At 45.1% G+C, this 16,091-nt stretch overlaps 4 protein-coding genes across 4 annotated transcripts; 3 read left to right on the top strand and 1 right to left on the bottom strand.

Annotated features, from left to right (window-relative positions):
• The first annotated feature begins 1,805 nt into the window (after nt 1-1,805).
• LOC103636584 (salicylic acid-binding protein 2) lies at nt 1,806-3,770 on the top strand. The gene is made up of 3 exons (XM_008658936.3): nt 1,806-2,213; nt 2,463-2,597; nt 3,271-3,770. The coding sequence occupies exons 1-3, from the start codon at nt 1,890-1,892 to the stop codon at nt 3,547-3,549; spliced, it is 738 nt and encodes a 245-aa protein (XP_008657158.1). The 5' UTR covers nt 1,806-1,889; the 3' UTR covers nt 3,550-3,770.
• Nucleotides 3,771-5,182: 1,412 nt separating this feature from the next.
• Nucleotides 5,183-6,342, top strand: LOC100284694 (early nodulin-like protein 3). Its single transcript, NM_001397569.1, has 2 exons — nt 5,183-5,535; nt 5,678-6,342. Exons 1-2 carry the CDS (start codon nt 5,334-5,336, stop codon nt 6,100-6,102), a joined length of 627 nt encoding a protein of 208 aa, NP_001384498.1. The 5' UTR covers nt 5,183-5,333; the 3' UTR covers nt 6,103-6,342.
• Nucleotides 6,343-9,319: 2,977 nt separating this feature from the next.
• Nucleotides 9,320-11,458, bottom strand: LOC100283335 (partner of Nob1). Its single transcript, NM_001156236.1, is given in 3 exon segments — nt 9,320-9,977; nt 10,962-11,227; nt 11,331-11,458. Coding segments are annotated over 2 exon segments (663 nt in total). The 5' UTR covers nt 11,202-11,227; nt 11,331-11,458; the 3' UTR covers nt 9,320-9,554.
• Nucleotides 11,459-12,378: 920 nt separating this feature from the next.
• On the top strand, nt 12,379-14,478 carry LOC100216733 (uncharacterized). The gene is made up of 3 exons (NM_001143138.1): nt 12,379-12,711; nt 12,802-13,565; nt 13,679-14,478. Exons 1-3 carry the CDS (start codon nt 12,426-12,428, stop codon nt 14,012-14,014), a joined length of 1,386 nt encoding a protein of 461 aa, NP_001136610.1. The 5' UTR covers nt 12,379-12,425; the 3' UTR covers nt 14,015-14,478.
• The last annotated feature ends 1,613 nt before the right edge of the window (nt 14,479-16,091 follow it).

Genomic DNA, 16,091 nt, shown 5'->3' with positions numbered 1-16,091 from the left:
GGCATATAAGGGCATCTATAAATTTATTTAATATAGAGTCTTTTAAGGGCTCTCTAAAAAGCTATGTGAAAAAAATAGAAGAGACGAGTTCTTCGCGAAGAGTCCGTCTCTTAACGACTCTCTATACATGTTGTCTCTTAGTTACATTTATGATACAAAGTCTTAGGTCTGTATCATACAGTCTTTTACTTGTCTCTTGTATTTTGAAAACCAAACCAGAGCCTTAGATTTGTAAATGCTCTAAACGTTGAAACGGTGGAACGATTTTCTATATATATATATATATATATATATATATATATATATATATATATATATATATATATATATATATATATATATATATATATATATATATAAGAGACAATAAAAAAAACTACATGGTATAACTTTGAGCTCCTAAGTCATAAATGTAGTTAAGAGATAATATATATGTAGGATCATGTAGAGAGTTCGTCTCTTGTACTTTTTTAGTTAAGGCCCTTAGAGACCCTCTATTAAATGATGTTTTACACGTCGTTTTAAGGCTAGTCGGCTTCTTTTCCATTAGAAAAGTTGTCACATTACCAGATAATAAAATAGTTTCACCCACACCTATCTTTAGGATCTCGCGCGGCAACGTCTCCCCCACACTGCCCTACCAATTCTCGACCGCCCTTGCCATATCGCGCCAAATCTCGCTTGTTCCCCACCAAATCCCTAGCGTAGGCGGTAGGCTTATAATATAGGAGCATTCGGTCAGTCGCATACGCCAACGGCGAAGGAGAGCTCGTCTGGAACGACCGACCACTCGCAAAAGCTAGTAGCAGAGGACAATACTGATGGCTGGCCAAGAGAAGAAGAGATCTCGAGGAAGCGCGCCACCAACCACTGTCGTAGCTGTAGCCTCGATCACTTGCCGCCGCAGCCCCGAAGCTCGACGTCGTCGCCTCGGGATAAAAATGGTAATCCGAACTGTTAGAACAAATTTAATATTTTAAAATAGATATGCATAAAATTTAATGTTGATCTTTTCTTATGTTATCAAGCACATTAGTACACATATGAATAAAATATTACACAAATTGTTTTATGTATTATTTGCTCCCTACAACACGAAACGTTGAAAAAATTACCGAATTTATTTCCGAATCCATACCGAAGTTTATATCTATTATTTGAGAAAATATAGGATGAATTTGAGGTTTACCTTTTATGAATCTTTACAAGTTAGACGTTAAAAACAAGAATACAAATTTGTATTGTAAATTATATATCCTGTTTATTCGCAATCAAAGAAAAACGACTAAAAAACTGATTACCGAATAAATACCGTTTTCGACCGTTTTCATCCCTCGCCTGTACTGTAGGATGGTGGCTTGAATGTGAAGACAATGGCGAGACATTTTTTCCTCCCTAGAAAATCCTGCAAACCATGTTAAATCGATTAATCTAGTTTGTTTTGTACATATTGTGGATCCTGCGCAATGAGGAGAGGAGAAAAAGAAACATGCATGTGTTGTGCCTGATTTTTGAAATGAGATACTTGGGTCTACACATTAGGTTAAAGGCCTCAGTTTCTGTAGAAATAAGCTAATCAAATTTAATACCTCGTCTGTTCTAAACTATAATTCGTTTTACATTTATAGTTAATTTATACAATAATTGATGTATGTGCATACTCTCTGCATTTTTATGTTCAAATAGATTGATTATTATTTATTTGAATGTAGATATAAAAAATAAGAGCTACGATTAATATTTTATGACGGATAGGAAGAATGCACTACGTAGTCTATATAAACCCGTCAGCTCCTAGCTAGACCGCGCCACGTCTCGCCGCGCGCACACAAGCACAAGTGGTTTGTGACTTGTCAAGTGTTCTTCCGGAAAAAAAAAAAGAAACACAAATGGACGCTCCTGCGGCGGCGGCCCAGGGTTGCGGCGGCAAGCACATCGTGCTCGTCCACGGCGCGTGCCTGGGCGGCTGGTCCTGGTTCAAGGTGGCCCCGGCGCTGCGGGAGGTGCCCACGTTCCGGGACTACACGGGGCCGCTGCTGGAGCTCCTGGCGTCGCTGCCGGACGGGGATCGCGTGGTGCTCGTGGGCCACAGCCTCGGCGGCTTGAGCGTCGCGCTGGCCGCCGAGACGTTCCCGGACAAGGTCGCCGCCGTGGTGTTCCTCTGCGCCTTCATGCCCGACTGCGCGGCGCGGCCGTCGCACGTGCTGGAGAAGGTGAGGCACACAAGCTGCTTTCTCCCTAGATTCGAAAGGCTCCCCTCCGATCCTTGGCGTGTGTGTCATTTTCTTGATGTGCGGCCGATGGGTCGATGACGTACCGATGCCTGCTAGCTTCTTGTCCGTATCGAGCAGCGTTTTCTTTCAATATTAATACTCGATCGATTCGTTCAGAGAAAAGAGAGGACCTGATCATTGTTTTGTCTATCTCTGGCCTCTTGGTTGGTTTGTGAAACGGATGGGAAGTTCGTGGAGGGGAAGTGGCTGGAGTGGATGGACACAGAGTTGAAACCCCAGGACGGCGAAGGCAAGCTCCCCACCTCTATGCTGTTCGGGCCCCGGATCATCCGAGAGAAGTTCACCCAGCTCTGCTCGCCCGAGGTACGTCGTCTATCCTCATCTGTTTACCGTACCTTTCGTGCGCTGCGAGTCAAAGTTGCGTTTTTTTTCCGCCGCTCGTGCGAGTCGAGCTGAAAGGGAAAACGTTAGTCGGTCACTCAATCGATCTGTAGCTTGTCTGCATCAAAGAGGGCAAACATGTCCGTCCGCCACACCACCCGCGGTCGCCGTCGCGCGTCAGCGGTCGTCGGCGTCGCTGTCTGGACGTGCACACAGTGAATGAAGTTAGTGTATGTTTTGGATGGTTGCTTGAGAGAGATATAGGAGCTGTTTTGGATGAGTCGTAATCTTATTAAAAGGATTCTAGCTTATCTTTTTGAAATTAATGTTTGCTAGGGTGTGCCGTGTGCATGCCAACTGCCGAGTGCCGAGCAGTACCTTTCCACGTTGTGGACAGCCATATTTTTTTTCTCTCTCTAGAAGGACCACCCGAATCTATCAACAGCTCAGCACATCATCGCCCATCATCAGGTGTTGCCGTGCCGCATATATAGACAGAACCTGACAGAAAACAGATAAAAACGACATGTCAAATAACAAAAAAGGCCTATTATGTTATGTTGTAGTATCTTCTCCTTCCTCGCTAAGATCTTCCACTGTTTAAACAACCCAGAAGCCTCGCTGACGACGTTGTGGTGTGTCGTTTTATCGGCAGGACGTGACCCTCATGACATCTCTGCTTCGGCCGAGTTCCATGTTCGTGGAGGACCTGGTGCTCCAGCAACCCTACACCAAGGAAAGGTACGGCTCGGCGCGCAAGGTCTACGTCGTGTGCACGGAGGACCACGCCATCGCGGAGGGGTTCCAGCGCTGGATGGTGGAGAACAGCCCCGTGGACGAGGTCAGGGAGATCGTGGCGGACCACCTCGTGATGCTCTCCAGGCCCAGCGACCTGGTGCGCTGCCTCGCTGACATCGCCGACAAGTACGCTTGACGACGCTACGCTCTTCAGCGCAATTCGCCCGCGTGCTGTTCTCATTTTGCCGCATTTCAGTTTAATATTTCCCCGCTGTTTCCGAATCGAGATTGGCCAGAATTCTCGACGCACGGTGTGAAATCGTGTATAATAATAATAATAATGCTATTGATGTTTTCTAATATATAGCAGGTATTTTGTAACACTTGGTTTTAAGGATAAAACTGAATCCATTAGTACGTGTGCTCAAAATGCTTACTCATACGTACATAAAGCATACTTGGACTTCCGGCATTAAGCAAATCTGGGGGCCTCCATAGTCATCGAACGAGAAGATCGTAAGCTTAGACTTTATCTTTGTCCATAAATTAGGATTTTACTATTTACTATGTCAGGTCACGTCATACTTGGCCCGTGGTGGATGGTCGCTCCACGAACTAGTTCTTATAGATTCATTTAAGTTGGGTGAAAAAAACAAGCAAGGGATCGGTAGTCAACAAGCAATCACAAAGTGATCCTCTTCAATGGCCACCTACAACCATTTGCATGTGGCTCGACCAAGTGGAACATATGATGCTATGTTTCTAGAAGCAGCAAAGGAAAGCCTCCACAACAAGCCCGATGAAACCGATTTTAAGCTCGAGCACATGTGACATGCTCTTCGCCATTAGCCCAAGTAGTGTGCGCGGCATGGTGACGACGAGACTTCGGTTATAGGAGCAAAATATCTCGTCTTATCTTGGACGAGGATCATAACTCCACATCACTATAGATAGTGTTGGTGCAACACACTAGATTGGCCACACCACAATTAATAGGGCACAAGGTCAACGCAAAATGGAGGGGGGCTAGCAACCTGTAGCAACAAATCCCCTGTCATGCAAAAGAGCATGTTGAACAAGCTTTGAAAGGCCAGCCATAAGATGGCTCAATCAAAATTATTTAAGTAATCCACCGAGTTGTTAACGTTGGATTGCTCCATTGTGGACATGGACGATAATATGTAAAGGTCCTACAAGATAGCCTTAGAAAAGTTGATCAAGCAGTTAATATTAGACGAGGAAGAAGATACTGAATAATGTAGGAGACAAAGATGACGGTGAGAAGTAGTGCTGTTTTTTTTTACGATCTATGTATTTTTAAAAGAAATACATTTTGTTTTGTTTTTATGAGTACGCATTTTTTTAATTATGAATTTTTATTTCCTTAAGACGTTGTGCTTTATTTTAAATAAAAATATGTAAAAAAAAGGTCATTGTGGCGGTAAAAGTTGTATACTAAAACATTACCGTAGATATAATATAACCGAAGATGGTCGATAGCTAATGTAAGGGTCAGTAAAAACTGATTGCACTCAAATTAAACCAGCCTAATATAAGTTGATAGCTGTTCACATGAGGTGAGTACCACCCAAAGCAAGGCATGGATATTCGTCATCGTGCTAGTACCAAGTAAAGCATATCTTCCAAAAAGTTCTCAAGGCAGCAAAGAACATACAACGACAGAACCTACCTCCACGCCATGCGGGACGGAGAAATATACCTCTTCCCAGCGTTCACGTTCCCTGACTTTTACGGAAAGAACCGTACGCGCTCGCTACGACCGCCAGCGCTTCCTATAACCACGCCGACCCCGAAGCACCTGATCGATCGACGCCCGCAGCCACGCAGCACTGGCCAGTTCTAACGCTCGATCGCATTCGCACGTACGCTATAGCTAGCTAGCCTTTTTGGCCGCGCGCGCGCACACGGGTTTTTGTCGGGAACACAGGCAGGCAGGTACCCCGGCGGTCGGCAAGCTCGATGGCGCAGGGGCGGATGAGCTGCGTGTTCCTGGCGTGCCTGGTGGCGGTGGCGTCGGTGTCGGCGTCCACCGCGTCCGCGTTCGTGTTCAAGGCCGGCGGCACGGGCGAGTGGCGCGTGCCCGCCGCGGCCGGTAGCGGCAACGGCAGCTCGTACAACGCGTGGGCGCAGCGCAACCGCTTCCGCGTGGGCGACGCCATCGGTGAGTGAACTCGATCTCTCTCGTGCTGCTGTGTTTTGTATTCGCCGCGTGGCATTCAGTTCCACTAGGATACGCTCAGCATTAAAATCTGAATTTTTCGTTCTATATATCTCTAACTTTAAATACATTAATTTGAATGCAGCTTTCACGTACCAGCCCGGCAACGACTCGGTGCTCCTGGTCGACAAGAGGTCCTACGACGCCTGCGACACGGGCTCGCCGACCGACACCTTCGCCGACGGCAGCACCGTGTTCACCTTCACCCGCTCCGGCCCCTTCTACTTCATCAGCGGCAACAAGGACAACTGCGACCGCGGCGAGAAGCTGATCGTCGTCGTCATGGCCGAGCGCGCGGCCGTCGGCAACGCCACCGAGCCGGGCGCGGGGCTGGCGCCGTCCCCCAGCGGCCCGTTCTCGTCCTTCTCTCCGCCGCCACCCTTCGGCATCGACATCTCGCCGACGGCGCCGTATCCGCCGCCAAACGCCGCCGCGCCGCCCAAGGTGGCAGCAGGAGTTGCCGGCGCCGCCACGTTTGCCATCGGAGCCTTGTTCTACGCGCTTGTTTGAGATACGTCTGTTTTGTTTATTCGAAATGTTCTGGTGTGCATGCGCGCAAAGTGGAGGGAGATGATCACGCGGCTGTGCTTTACTAGCTTGCTCAAATTATATACATGTATATCCGACTGAGGCGAATGAATGTGTTTTTAACGTATAATAATGTATCAAATATGGTTGATGTAATATTGTATGCATTGTTTCGTTAATTCAGTGCGGAACTGCGGATGAAAAATGTGATTTTAGTCCAAACTTATGTTAGCATGGTGACAAATTTATATGTTATTCATTACCGGAATTCAGGTCTTTGTCGAGTGCCAAGCAAAAAAAACTCGTTAAAAAAAAGCAATCGTCAAAAAATTATTTGTCGAGTGTTTTATTTTTGACACTCGACATAAAGTTTCTTTGCCGAGTGTTTTTTAACATTTGGTAAATAGCTTTTTTGATGAGTATTTTATTTTGGACACTAGGCAAAGAGCTTATTTGCCGAGTAATTTTTTTAACAATAGACAAAGACAATTTAAAAATCATATTTTAAAATAGTAAATTAATTCAAATGGAAAAAAAATTCAACTACAAATTTGAATAACTCATCAAGATGTACAATTTATATTTTGATTATTTCTTCGTATGACAAAATAAAAGTAATTTGTTCATAAAATATATATATTTCTCTCGTAGTTTATGAAACTACAAAAGAGATGTACAATATTTGTGAATAATTTTAGAACCATCATGTGAGATGAACAAATAACCAAACAATCAAAATAAACTTTATAGATCTTGATAAGTTATAGAATTTTTGAAAGATATGCAAGAGGTCCGGTCTCTTTTGTTACAAAAAATCATTATCCAATTGTAGATATTGGGCTAATATATAGGTTAGGTTATTAACCCGGTCTTTTCATACCACCCTGATATATTAGTAGGAACTTATATGCATATGAAAATTTACCTTTGTTGATGAAAGTGTATACAAGTCTCTCAGTTGTGAATTTTCTTTTATTCATTTCTAATGTTATTAAGAAAGTAAAAAAAATGGAAACAATATATGTAGAGAACATCCATACATCTTTTATATTTTTTCACATCCAATATATCCCTGTTCTACATAATTTTCTGCAAATTGTGCCATAATTTCTATAGTGAATTTAATAAAGTTAGTTTTGTCTGCATCCTGGAAATTCTAGACTCACCAAAAACACTCCATGTTATCTATTGCAATTGTTAATACAGGTGAGGCATTTGAGGCACTAAATATAATATTTTATATCTCTATCATTAAGTGAGATTTTGTATTTACATTACCATCTTGTGATATCAAGTAAGATTTAAAAGATTTTTTGTTTATTCTGTTCTTCATTTTCCCCTCGACTTTCACACATTTAAGTTTCCATCTATTTATTGTACTGCTTTAATAGCTTAGGAGGCAGATATTATATGACTATATGAGATAAATAGAGCATACCAACAACTTTACTCAAGATATCTTTTTTTCATTTTTTTTCAACATTTGACTAATGGCGGAGCCACCCTTTTCTATGTAGAGGATACTAACTCTCCTTGTTGTCTTCCATAGGGAGAAAGAGAGGTCCAATGCTTGTGGAGTGTGCTATTAAAATCAAGAATACTGAAACGTAATTCATCAGCTTTGGTCGATCGTCTCCCGGCAATGTATAGTAAATTTAGTCCTCGTTCTGTCTGCTATGTCGAACTGCTCTTGAGCCTGTAATAATGTCAGTGGAACCAAACTTGTGTTACATAGGCGGACCGGTCATCTAATACTGTTATGCCATGTTAGAACATTAATTTGCTTGTTGATTTGGTTATGCGTGATAGGTTTACTGATCATCTTCCAGAACACCAGAATGGCAATTTACCAATCTGGAGCCATTGGTTCATATACAAGAGGTCGATAGCAACAGAGCAATGTTGTCATACTAGAAACACATGGAGCTGGATGACCAGTTGACCACTGCGGTGGAAGAATTTAGCACAGCCATAAGACATGCATGATGCTTTGGTTTAGGAAGTCAAACTAGCTTTCGAATGTTAGTGGGGAGTGAAAGGATTGAACAATGTGAAGGGACATGTGGAAAAAAAACATCCCAAAGCCTTATTCCTTTGTAGGGGATTACACCCAGAATCGTTTCAGCTCATCAAAGTTTATATAAATTAGAAAAATAATCCGACTAGTAATCATTTCAGCCAACCAATCCGTAAGAAACAAACGGGCCCCAAGGTATCTCATTTTGTTTACCACCGAATTAGAAAATACACTCCATGCAAGGTATTTCAAAAGAAACTTGTCATTGATCATTTCAGTATTATACATGGTCTGGAGTTCGAACCGGGTCCTACTGAAAACTAGTGCCTAGACAAGTCAGTATAGCTACATAGTAAAATGTAAACATCCAGTCCTATAAACAACATAGAGAACACAAGTGAGCCAATTTATCTAACCTTGTTACAAATTTCTCACAGCCAAACAGCTGCTTTACTATAACCGTCTCTAAAGATCCATAGTGCTTGCTACAGCTTTCTGGAGATGATGATGTATTCAGCCATGTCATGTATCGATACCAGCCCAATTTTTGGAAGCTACCAGGGCTTCCATTTTCCTGAAGTTTCGCTTTCTTAGCTATGCCACTTTCATTTTCTTGTGTCTCCATGAATGCTTGCTTATACCTCTATTTATCAACAAATATTTTGAATTCTTGTGCCTTTTCAGTCACCTGCATAGCCATACCAAAGAACCCTCCTTTCACCAAAGCATAAAGAGAAGCATCAACTAACTCATGGTTGAATTCAGTTCCCTTCCTCCTCACTTCTGTCCACACTCCACAGTATGAGCACACTAAAGTATTTCTCAGATGAGACATAACCATTGATGAGTGAAGGGTATGTCTGATTATTTGGTTCAAATCTAAGGAATACCATCCTTCTATATGTCCTTCTAGCATCCTCTAACCTATCGACCTTGTAGAAAGCATGTAGTCCTTACATTATTTTTTATTTGTCGCAGTTTAGTTTAAAATGAACTAGCGTATCACAAATATTCGAGAACTATTCTGACAGGCAATAAATATTCAAGAACAGATGTAGTATTACTGAATTTCCAGTCTTGTATAACAAAAGATATATGCTTAGAGACGCCGAAGTGAAAAGCAATCTACTCGCAAAGGAACATGCACTCTATGAAACAAGTAGAAACACATCTCAAGCCTTGTTTGGCTACACTCATACCCACCTCAATACATATATTATCGATTTATAGTGGGTTAGGATAAGAAAATAACTAATTTTCATCAAAATCAACCCCACCACATAGATTGTGGTGGCACAAGAGCACATGTACACACCAATTTAAATCTCCCAGCATCCCCGAGCACACAAATCCGCTAGTAAAACATACTGTCAGCAAAACTGCAACCGTTACATGGTACAAGCAAAACCAATCTAATTTAATACCTTTCCGCCAACCTAGCTGATACAGCCCTTAGCTTAGAATACACTTTGCCAGCAGGTGAACCCAAGATGAGACTGCAAAGCGAATCCCGCGCGACCTTGATGTTAACAAAGGATCCAAGTATATGGATCTTTGTATCAGCGATAACGATGCGGGTCCTGGTAGAGTTCTCAATGGCGTACTTGGTCTTGCCTCCTTTCCCTGATAGGCGGCCAATAGCACGCGACAGATGCTCCCCTCGCAGGGTCTTCACGTCCTTGATTTCGAAGGAGTCCACATACAGGTCATCAAGACGCAGCAAGGCGACGGCATCAGCAATGTCGAACCCAAGCATAAAAGCATGCACAAAGTCCGCACATTTCTGAAGGTTGCTCACGTCCGGTGTGTCTTGCCTTGTCTTTAGCTCCACCCTCCTTGCCTGCAACAAAGGAACAGATATGATGCAGCCTACACCTTGAGCATTCAATATTTAAGTAATAGGTTTACAATATACTCCATATGTCCCAAATTGATGATACTTTGGCTATGAATCTGGACAGTGCGTCATCTATTTTGAAATGGAGGGGTATTTAAGTAGAAAGCAAGAGCAGACAGCCAGATATTTAAGCTCAGAGCCAACAGCCTAAGGGTGTGTTTGTTTCACTTTTAGATTATATAAGTTGGATTATGGTGGAAGGGTAGGATGGTAAAATAACACTTTGGAATCTTAAATAAGTTGAAATAAGCTACTCAATGCTAGCTTATTTCAGCTTATTTGTGGTCCCAAAATAATATTTTACCCTTGTACCCTTTCTCCATAATCCAACTTATATAATCTAGGAGAGAAACAAACATGACCTAAACAAACAAGGACAAACCAGTTGAGTCATAAGCAACCATCAGAACAGAAGCTGGACTATAATAGTGTGGTTCGGTTTGCAATGGCTTGGGCAACATATGCAAGTAGAGAACATTTATCACGTCAAGTATTTTAGCCACAAGTATGAACTTAACTAGGCGAGGGATCAACATATTTGATTGTGCATTACTTGCTTAGCCGCTACGATACTATAATCAGAATGCTTGTAGAATTCCTAGGTAGCTGGCTTCAACAAAATATTCATAGACCTTAATCCAACAGATCAAACAACAGGAAAATTCTGCATCAAATCCGTGTTTTCAATAACTTGCATACATGGAAGCTCTTGATATTCAAATGCAGCCACGACAATGGAAAGGAACATATAAAATGTCTATTTAATAGTTCAGAACTTCAGATATATAAATGTCTATGTATTAAGTCAGTTTAAATCCAACTATGCACTACAGAAGCGAGAACGCCCAAGCAACGGCAACCAAGCTGAAACAGAATAAAGCGCGCAGCTTTGACGAGAATAAATTTGAGACTGAGCTATCCCCTTACCTTGAGATTCATGCGTATATCGATCTTCATATGCTCGTATACGGGTGTGTAGATTTCCATCCAGCATCGCTTGAGCGGCGCGAACCGGTGCTGCGGGACGGGCACTTTCCGGAACTGGGGCCTCCCGCCGCTCATCTCATTCGGCGTCAGAGCATCGAACCGCGGCTTGTCCACGGCGCCCGGCCCCGTCGCGTGGTCCACCGCCATCTCCGAGGAGGAAACCCCCGTCGCGGACGCCATCGAGTGCGTTTTCAGCAGGGGCGAATCTAGTAAAGGGACATCCGGACATGATACAGGCATCAAATTTGAGGTTAGAGTTTGGGAACTCGGTATCGCACATCATACAGGGAAGAAAAATTGTGGTAATACCTTGTGGCGCTTTTTGCGTGGCGTAGGGCGGCGGCGGCGGCGGTAGAGAGTGAGAGACGGCGCAGATAGAGAGGGTGAGGGCACGGCGGTTGGCACTGGGTGTAAGGCGTCGAGACGAGGCGGAGGCTTGAGGCAGTTAGGTTTTTTCTTCAGATATATATCGTAATTGGGCCTTAATGGGCCTTCTCCTTCTACGGTGCGTTTCGGCAGTTGCATGAAAAGGGTCATGGAATCCTAAAATAACAGTCGTTGCCGTTTGTTAGACGTATAAAGAGAAGAGAGATAGAAAAGGATTATAGCGTTGCATCTAAGCCCGCTAGGATAAAGTGATTAGGAAAAGATGGGAAATTGAACTCCGGGTGAGTTCTCTCCCTCCCGGCCTCCTGCTGAAAGTAGGTGTATGTAGAGTCAAAGCATATTCGTTCGACACGTGGTTGGACCTCAGTACATAGCCGTTCAATCCATACGGTGGAACACACAACATATTTACGCTCTTCCGGAACACGCAGTCATTAAGATGTCGGTTGGTTCATCAAATGTCTTCCGAAACATGTAGTCATTAAGATGTCGTTTGGTTCACGAAATGTAACATAAATAGCAATGATAATGATTCACGCTCCACTTCAATACCGGTGATAACAAGTTTGAATAAGCCAGTATCCATTTCTAGTATATATGATATCGATTACGATTAGATTTAAACAAACATAATTTACCGTTATGAGTTACCCATTACGTTAGTTACTAATATGTGAACTAAACGGTACCTAAGATCAACGGTCAGATTCTCCATTTGAGTTGAGGAAAACCGTTAACACGTGAGTTAAGTGGTCAGATTTTGAGTGCAACAAAAAAAATAACTGTTAACATTATGCAGAATTTAGGCGACAGTTCTCACCGGAACGGACAACGAAGAGCACTGAACACTTGGCCAAATTTAGCTCGTGCCTTCCAACCTACGCACCCAGAAAAAGAAGGCAATTCGTGTCCACAAACTCTCCTCTCGTCAATGTAGAAGTATCCCCAGAAATGCGGCCACCCTCCTCGCGCGGATCGACCCGAGGGTGCCCCTCCCACTCTCGCGTCGGTCCCGCGATGGGCCTGTTCTCATCGGCCGCTAAGAGATGTAGAAAGTGCAAGAAGTTCCTCCGCAGCGCGGGCGCGTGCTGCTGCTCGCCGTCGGCCTCCTCCGCCCCTGCTGGTGGTGTGCGCGGCAACGAAGAGGCGTCGACGTCGGCGCTGGCTTCCGCGCCAGATGGCAAGAAAAAGAAGAGGTGGAGGAAGAGAAAGTTCTGGAGAAAGAAGAAGAAGGCCAAGAAGGAGAGCGACGATGGCAGCGGCGAGCTCGTGGATCTCGTCAACAGCTTCTCGGCCAAGTCCGGTAAGAGCGGCCGATGACGATCCATCCCTCCAGCCACTGGTCATATCATATGCATGGCTAGCTAAACGCTACACGTGCTCTGCGCTGCAGACGTGTGCAAGAACGTGAATGCGGCCGAGGAGATCCTACGGGGCTGCAACCAGAACATGCCCAGCAGGGCGCTGACGTTCAGCCAGCTGGGCGCCGCGACCGACGGGTTCAGCGAGCAGAACCTGCTGGGAGAAGGCGGCTTCGGGCGGGTGTACAAGGGGCTCCTCCAGGACACCAGAGAGGTCATCGCCGTGAAGCAGCTGGACAGGAACGGGTTCCAGGGCAACCGCGAGTTCCTGGTGGAGGTGCTGATGCTCAGCCTCCTGCACCACCCGAACCTCGTCAAGCTGCTGGGCTACAGCACCGACTCCAACCAGCGGATCCTGGTGTACGAGTACATGCCCAGGGGCTCGCTGGAGGACCACCTCCTGGACCTGCCCCCGAGCTGGAAGCCCCTGCCGTGGCACACGCGGATGCGGGTCGCGGTGGGCGCGGCGAAGGGCATCGAGTACCTGCACGAGGTGGCCAACCCGCCGGTGATCTACCGCGACCTCAAGGCGTCCAACATCCTCCTTGACAGGGAATTCAACGCCAAGCTCTCCGACTTCGGGCTCGCCAAGCTGGGCCCCATGGGCGACCAGAGCCACGTCAGCACCAGGGTCATGGGCACGTACGGCTACTGCGCCCCCGAGTACGCCATGACCGGCAAGCTCACCAAGATGTCGGACATCTACAGCTTCGGCGTCGTGCTGCTCGAGCTCATCACCGGCCGCCGCGCCATCGACGTCACGAGGCCGTCCGAGGAGCAGGTCCTCGTTCACTGGGTGAGCTGAGCTTTTCGTTTCCGTTTCGTTTCGTTTCGTTTTCCACAGCAGGAAACGCAGAGGCAGCGCCAGATTGAAGGGATTGCATGCGCACGCAACGCACGTTCGTGCAGGCAACGCCTCTGCTGAGAGACAGGCGGAGGTTCATGAAGCTGGCCGACCCGTTGCTGGGCAAGAGGTACCCCGTGAAGGGGCTGTTCCAGGCGCTCGCCGTCGCGTCCATGTGCTTGCAGGAGGACGCTGCCAGCCGGCCGGGGATCAGCGACGTCGTCTCGGCGCTCTCGTTCCTCGCCGATCCGCAATACTACCCTCCCCAAGGCACGGGAGCCGAGCAGAAGGCCACAGCCACAGGTCGAGAGAGTAAACCCAAGGAGGATACTACAGACAAGGATAGCAGTCCTCATAAGGCCGAAATGATCAGGGCAGACGACGAAACGAAGCATAGATGATGACCGTAGGGGGAAGCTAACCACGGGAAAGGGAGGAACACTGCAGAGCTGTCTGTCTGCTCTCTTGAATCTTCTTTTTGTAAAGCGTACACCACGTAGGCAGGATGTAACAACAACATTCAAGGAGTTATCTTGACTGAGATGCAGATTTTCAGCAGCAATGCAGCATGAAGTCGAGCTAACTGTTCCACACAAACTACTCAGCAAAAGGTCATGGGAGAGGTCTCAAGCAGGGTGACCCTCCTCCTCCTCCTCCCCTCCTTTTTGTTCTGGCGATTGACCCACTACAAAAAAAATCTAAAGATTGCTACAGAGACCGGAGTACTGAGCAAATCGGGGAGCTGTTCGCCCACTATAAGGATCTCGATGTATACACATGATGCGACCTTGTTTGTTAAGCCGAAAAAAGAAGAAATTGAGAGAATTGTTAGATTGCTAACTTCAATTGGAGAGGCTTTTGTTCCGATGACCAACTTTCGAAAGTCCATGCTTGTTCCAATCCACTGTCAGGGACTACCGCTAAATGGCATTCTTAAGTGTCTTCCGACTAGACGAACAAGCTTCCCGACTTTCATGCTAAAAGTGGACTTCGGCTAGGCTAAAAGTCATGGGAGACGTACAACCTTTTGCTTAAGTTTAGGTACTAAAGAAACAAACGGGATGGCTAAAATTGTTGTGCTAAAGTTTAGCATCCATTAGTACATTAGCTCCACCAAAGAAGCTAAAATGAGCTAAAATTGGTCTCCAACCCCTTTCTCTCTCTCCCCCACTCACAACCGTCACTTTTTCTCTCCCCCCTACCCATGCTTGGCCAATAGTAATGTGGTTGTAATTAATGTGCTAAAATTTAGTACATATATCCAACACAACCCTCAAGTGCTAAAGTTTAGCAACATTTTATTAGATGCTAAATTTTAGCACTAAATAAAACCTTAGGACTCATCATCTCGAAGAATAGGGCAACCCAAAGTGCAAGTTTTTCGGTTGGTTAGGAGTGCAAAATTGGATTTGAACTACATACCGATTACCCGTCAGGAATTGGCCCCACTCCTCATATTGTGATGTGTCGAGGTGCCCTGGAATTAGGGCTGCACTGTAACACCCTAAAATTCAATTTTGTAAAAAAAAGGAAAACAAAAAAATGCTCCAAAGGTTTTAAATCAAAACACCTTTCCTTAAAGATATTCATAACTTGGAAGTACTGCTCCCAAAATGAATATATTCTCAAAAAAACCTAATAATAATTAAATATACTTAGATAAACTAAATTGCCCTCGGATTAGGTTATATAGAAGAATTATGATCAAACTATTTTTTAATATATATAATCTACAATATAAATTATATTTCCCTGGAATTAATAAGGTGTGGACTATTCTCTAATTATATGATTGGAAGCATGTCTAAAAGAACTAAAATAAAATAAATATATAAAATATGTTTTTGCACTTCATGCTGAAGTTGTTGAACTGTGCATTCTAAATGGATTTGAAATTCAAAACTACATTTGAATTTAGTTGGAAATAAAAAAAAGAGAAGAAGAACACATAAATAGAAAATAATAACACCCATCCTGGGCCGAATTCCTCCTCTCAGCCCATTCCACTCACCACGTGTGCAGGCACTAGTAATGTGTCACTGCCAAACGGACCCCACTTCACCAGTTGCTCTCGCCGCGCTTACCCCAACCCTAGCCGCCATTCCACGCACCGTGATTCCTTGAGCCACCGCCAGGTGGGACCTCCTCGTCGGATGTCTCTTCTCCAGTCCGAAGCGATCGACGCCGAGCCCGCGGCTCACCTGGGACCGGGAGCTCTTCCACCTTGGCCTGCGCGCGCAGAACTATTGCTATCAGTTGGTAAACAAACTCCGTGATGCGCGGCACAAACAAAATCAAAACAAAGTCTGCGGTTCTTGCGGGGATTCTGATTTCGGCTGCTCCCTGGAACTGACGCGATGAAATCCGCGGCGAGCTCCCCGGCCAAAACCGTTCTCCGCCTCGGGTGCCTGCACCTATATAAATCGGCGGCCCTACTCCTCATTCCGTGCCCCGAAACCACCAGGCAGCGCTTCGGCA

The sequence above is a fragment of the Zea mays genome, chromosome 8 (genome assembly GCF_902167145.1).
Source record: "Zea mays cultivar B73 chromosome 8, Zm-B73-REFERENCE-NAM-5.0, whole genome shotgun sequence".
NCBI classification, from domain to species: Eukaryota; Viridiplantae; Streptophyta; class Magnoliopsida; order Poales; family Poaceae; genus Zea; species Zea mays.
Note: the sequence above shows the minus strand (reverse complement) of the source record. Positions and strands in the feature narration are given on the sequence as shown.

Excerpts from the sequence above, each read along its gene's own strand:
- LOC103636584 (XM_008658936.3), top strand. The coding sequence starts at position 1,890 with ATGGACGCTCCTGCGGCGGCGGCCCAGGGTTGCGGCGGCAAGCACATC. Across the intron at positions 2,214-2,462 it reads CGTCGCACGTGCTGGAGAAG|TTCGTGGAGGGGAAGTGGCT; the intron begins GTGAGGCACACA and ends ACGGATGGGAAG. Across the intron at positions 2,598-3,270 it reads CCCAGCTCTGCTCGCCCGAG|GACGTGACCCTCATGACATC; the intron begins GTACGTCGTCTA and ends TTTTATCGGCAG.
- LOC100284694 (NM_001397569.1), top strand. The coding sequence starts at position 5,334 with ATGGCGCAGGGGCGGATGAGCTGCGTGTTCCTGGCGTGCCTGGTGGCG. Across the intron at positions 5,536-5,677 it reads CCGCGTGGGCGACGCCATCG|CTTTCACGTACCAGCCCGGC; the intron begins GTGAGTGAACTC and ends ATTTGAATGCAG.
- LOC100216733 (NM_001143138.1), top strand. The coding sequence starts at position 12,426 with ATGGGCCTGTTCTCATCGGCCGCTAAGAGATGTAGAAAGTGCAAGAAG. Across the intron at positions 12,712-12,801 it reads CAGCTTCTCGGCCAAGTCCG|ACGTGTGCAAGAACGTGAAT; the intron begins GTAAGAGCGGCC and ends TCTGCGCTGCAG. Across the intron at positions 13,566-13,678 it reads AGCAGGTCCTCGTTCACTGG|GCAACGCCTCTGCTGAGAGA; the intron begins GTGAGCTGAGCT and ends ACGTTCGTGCAG.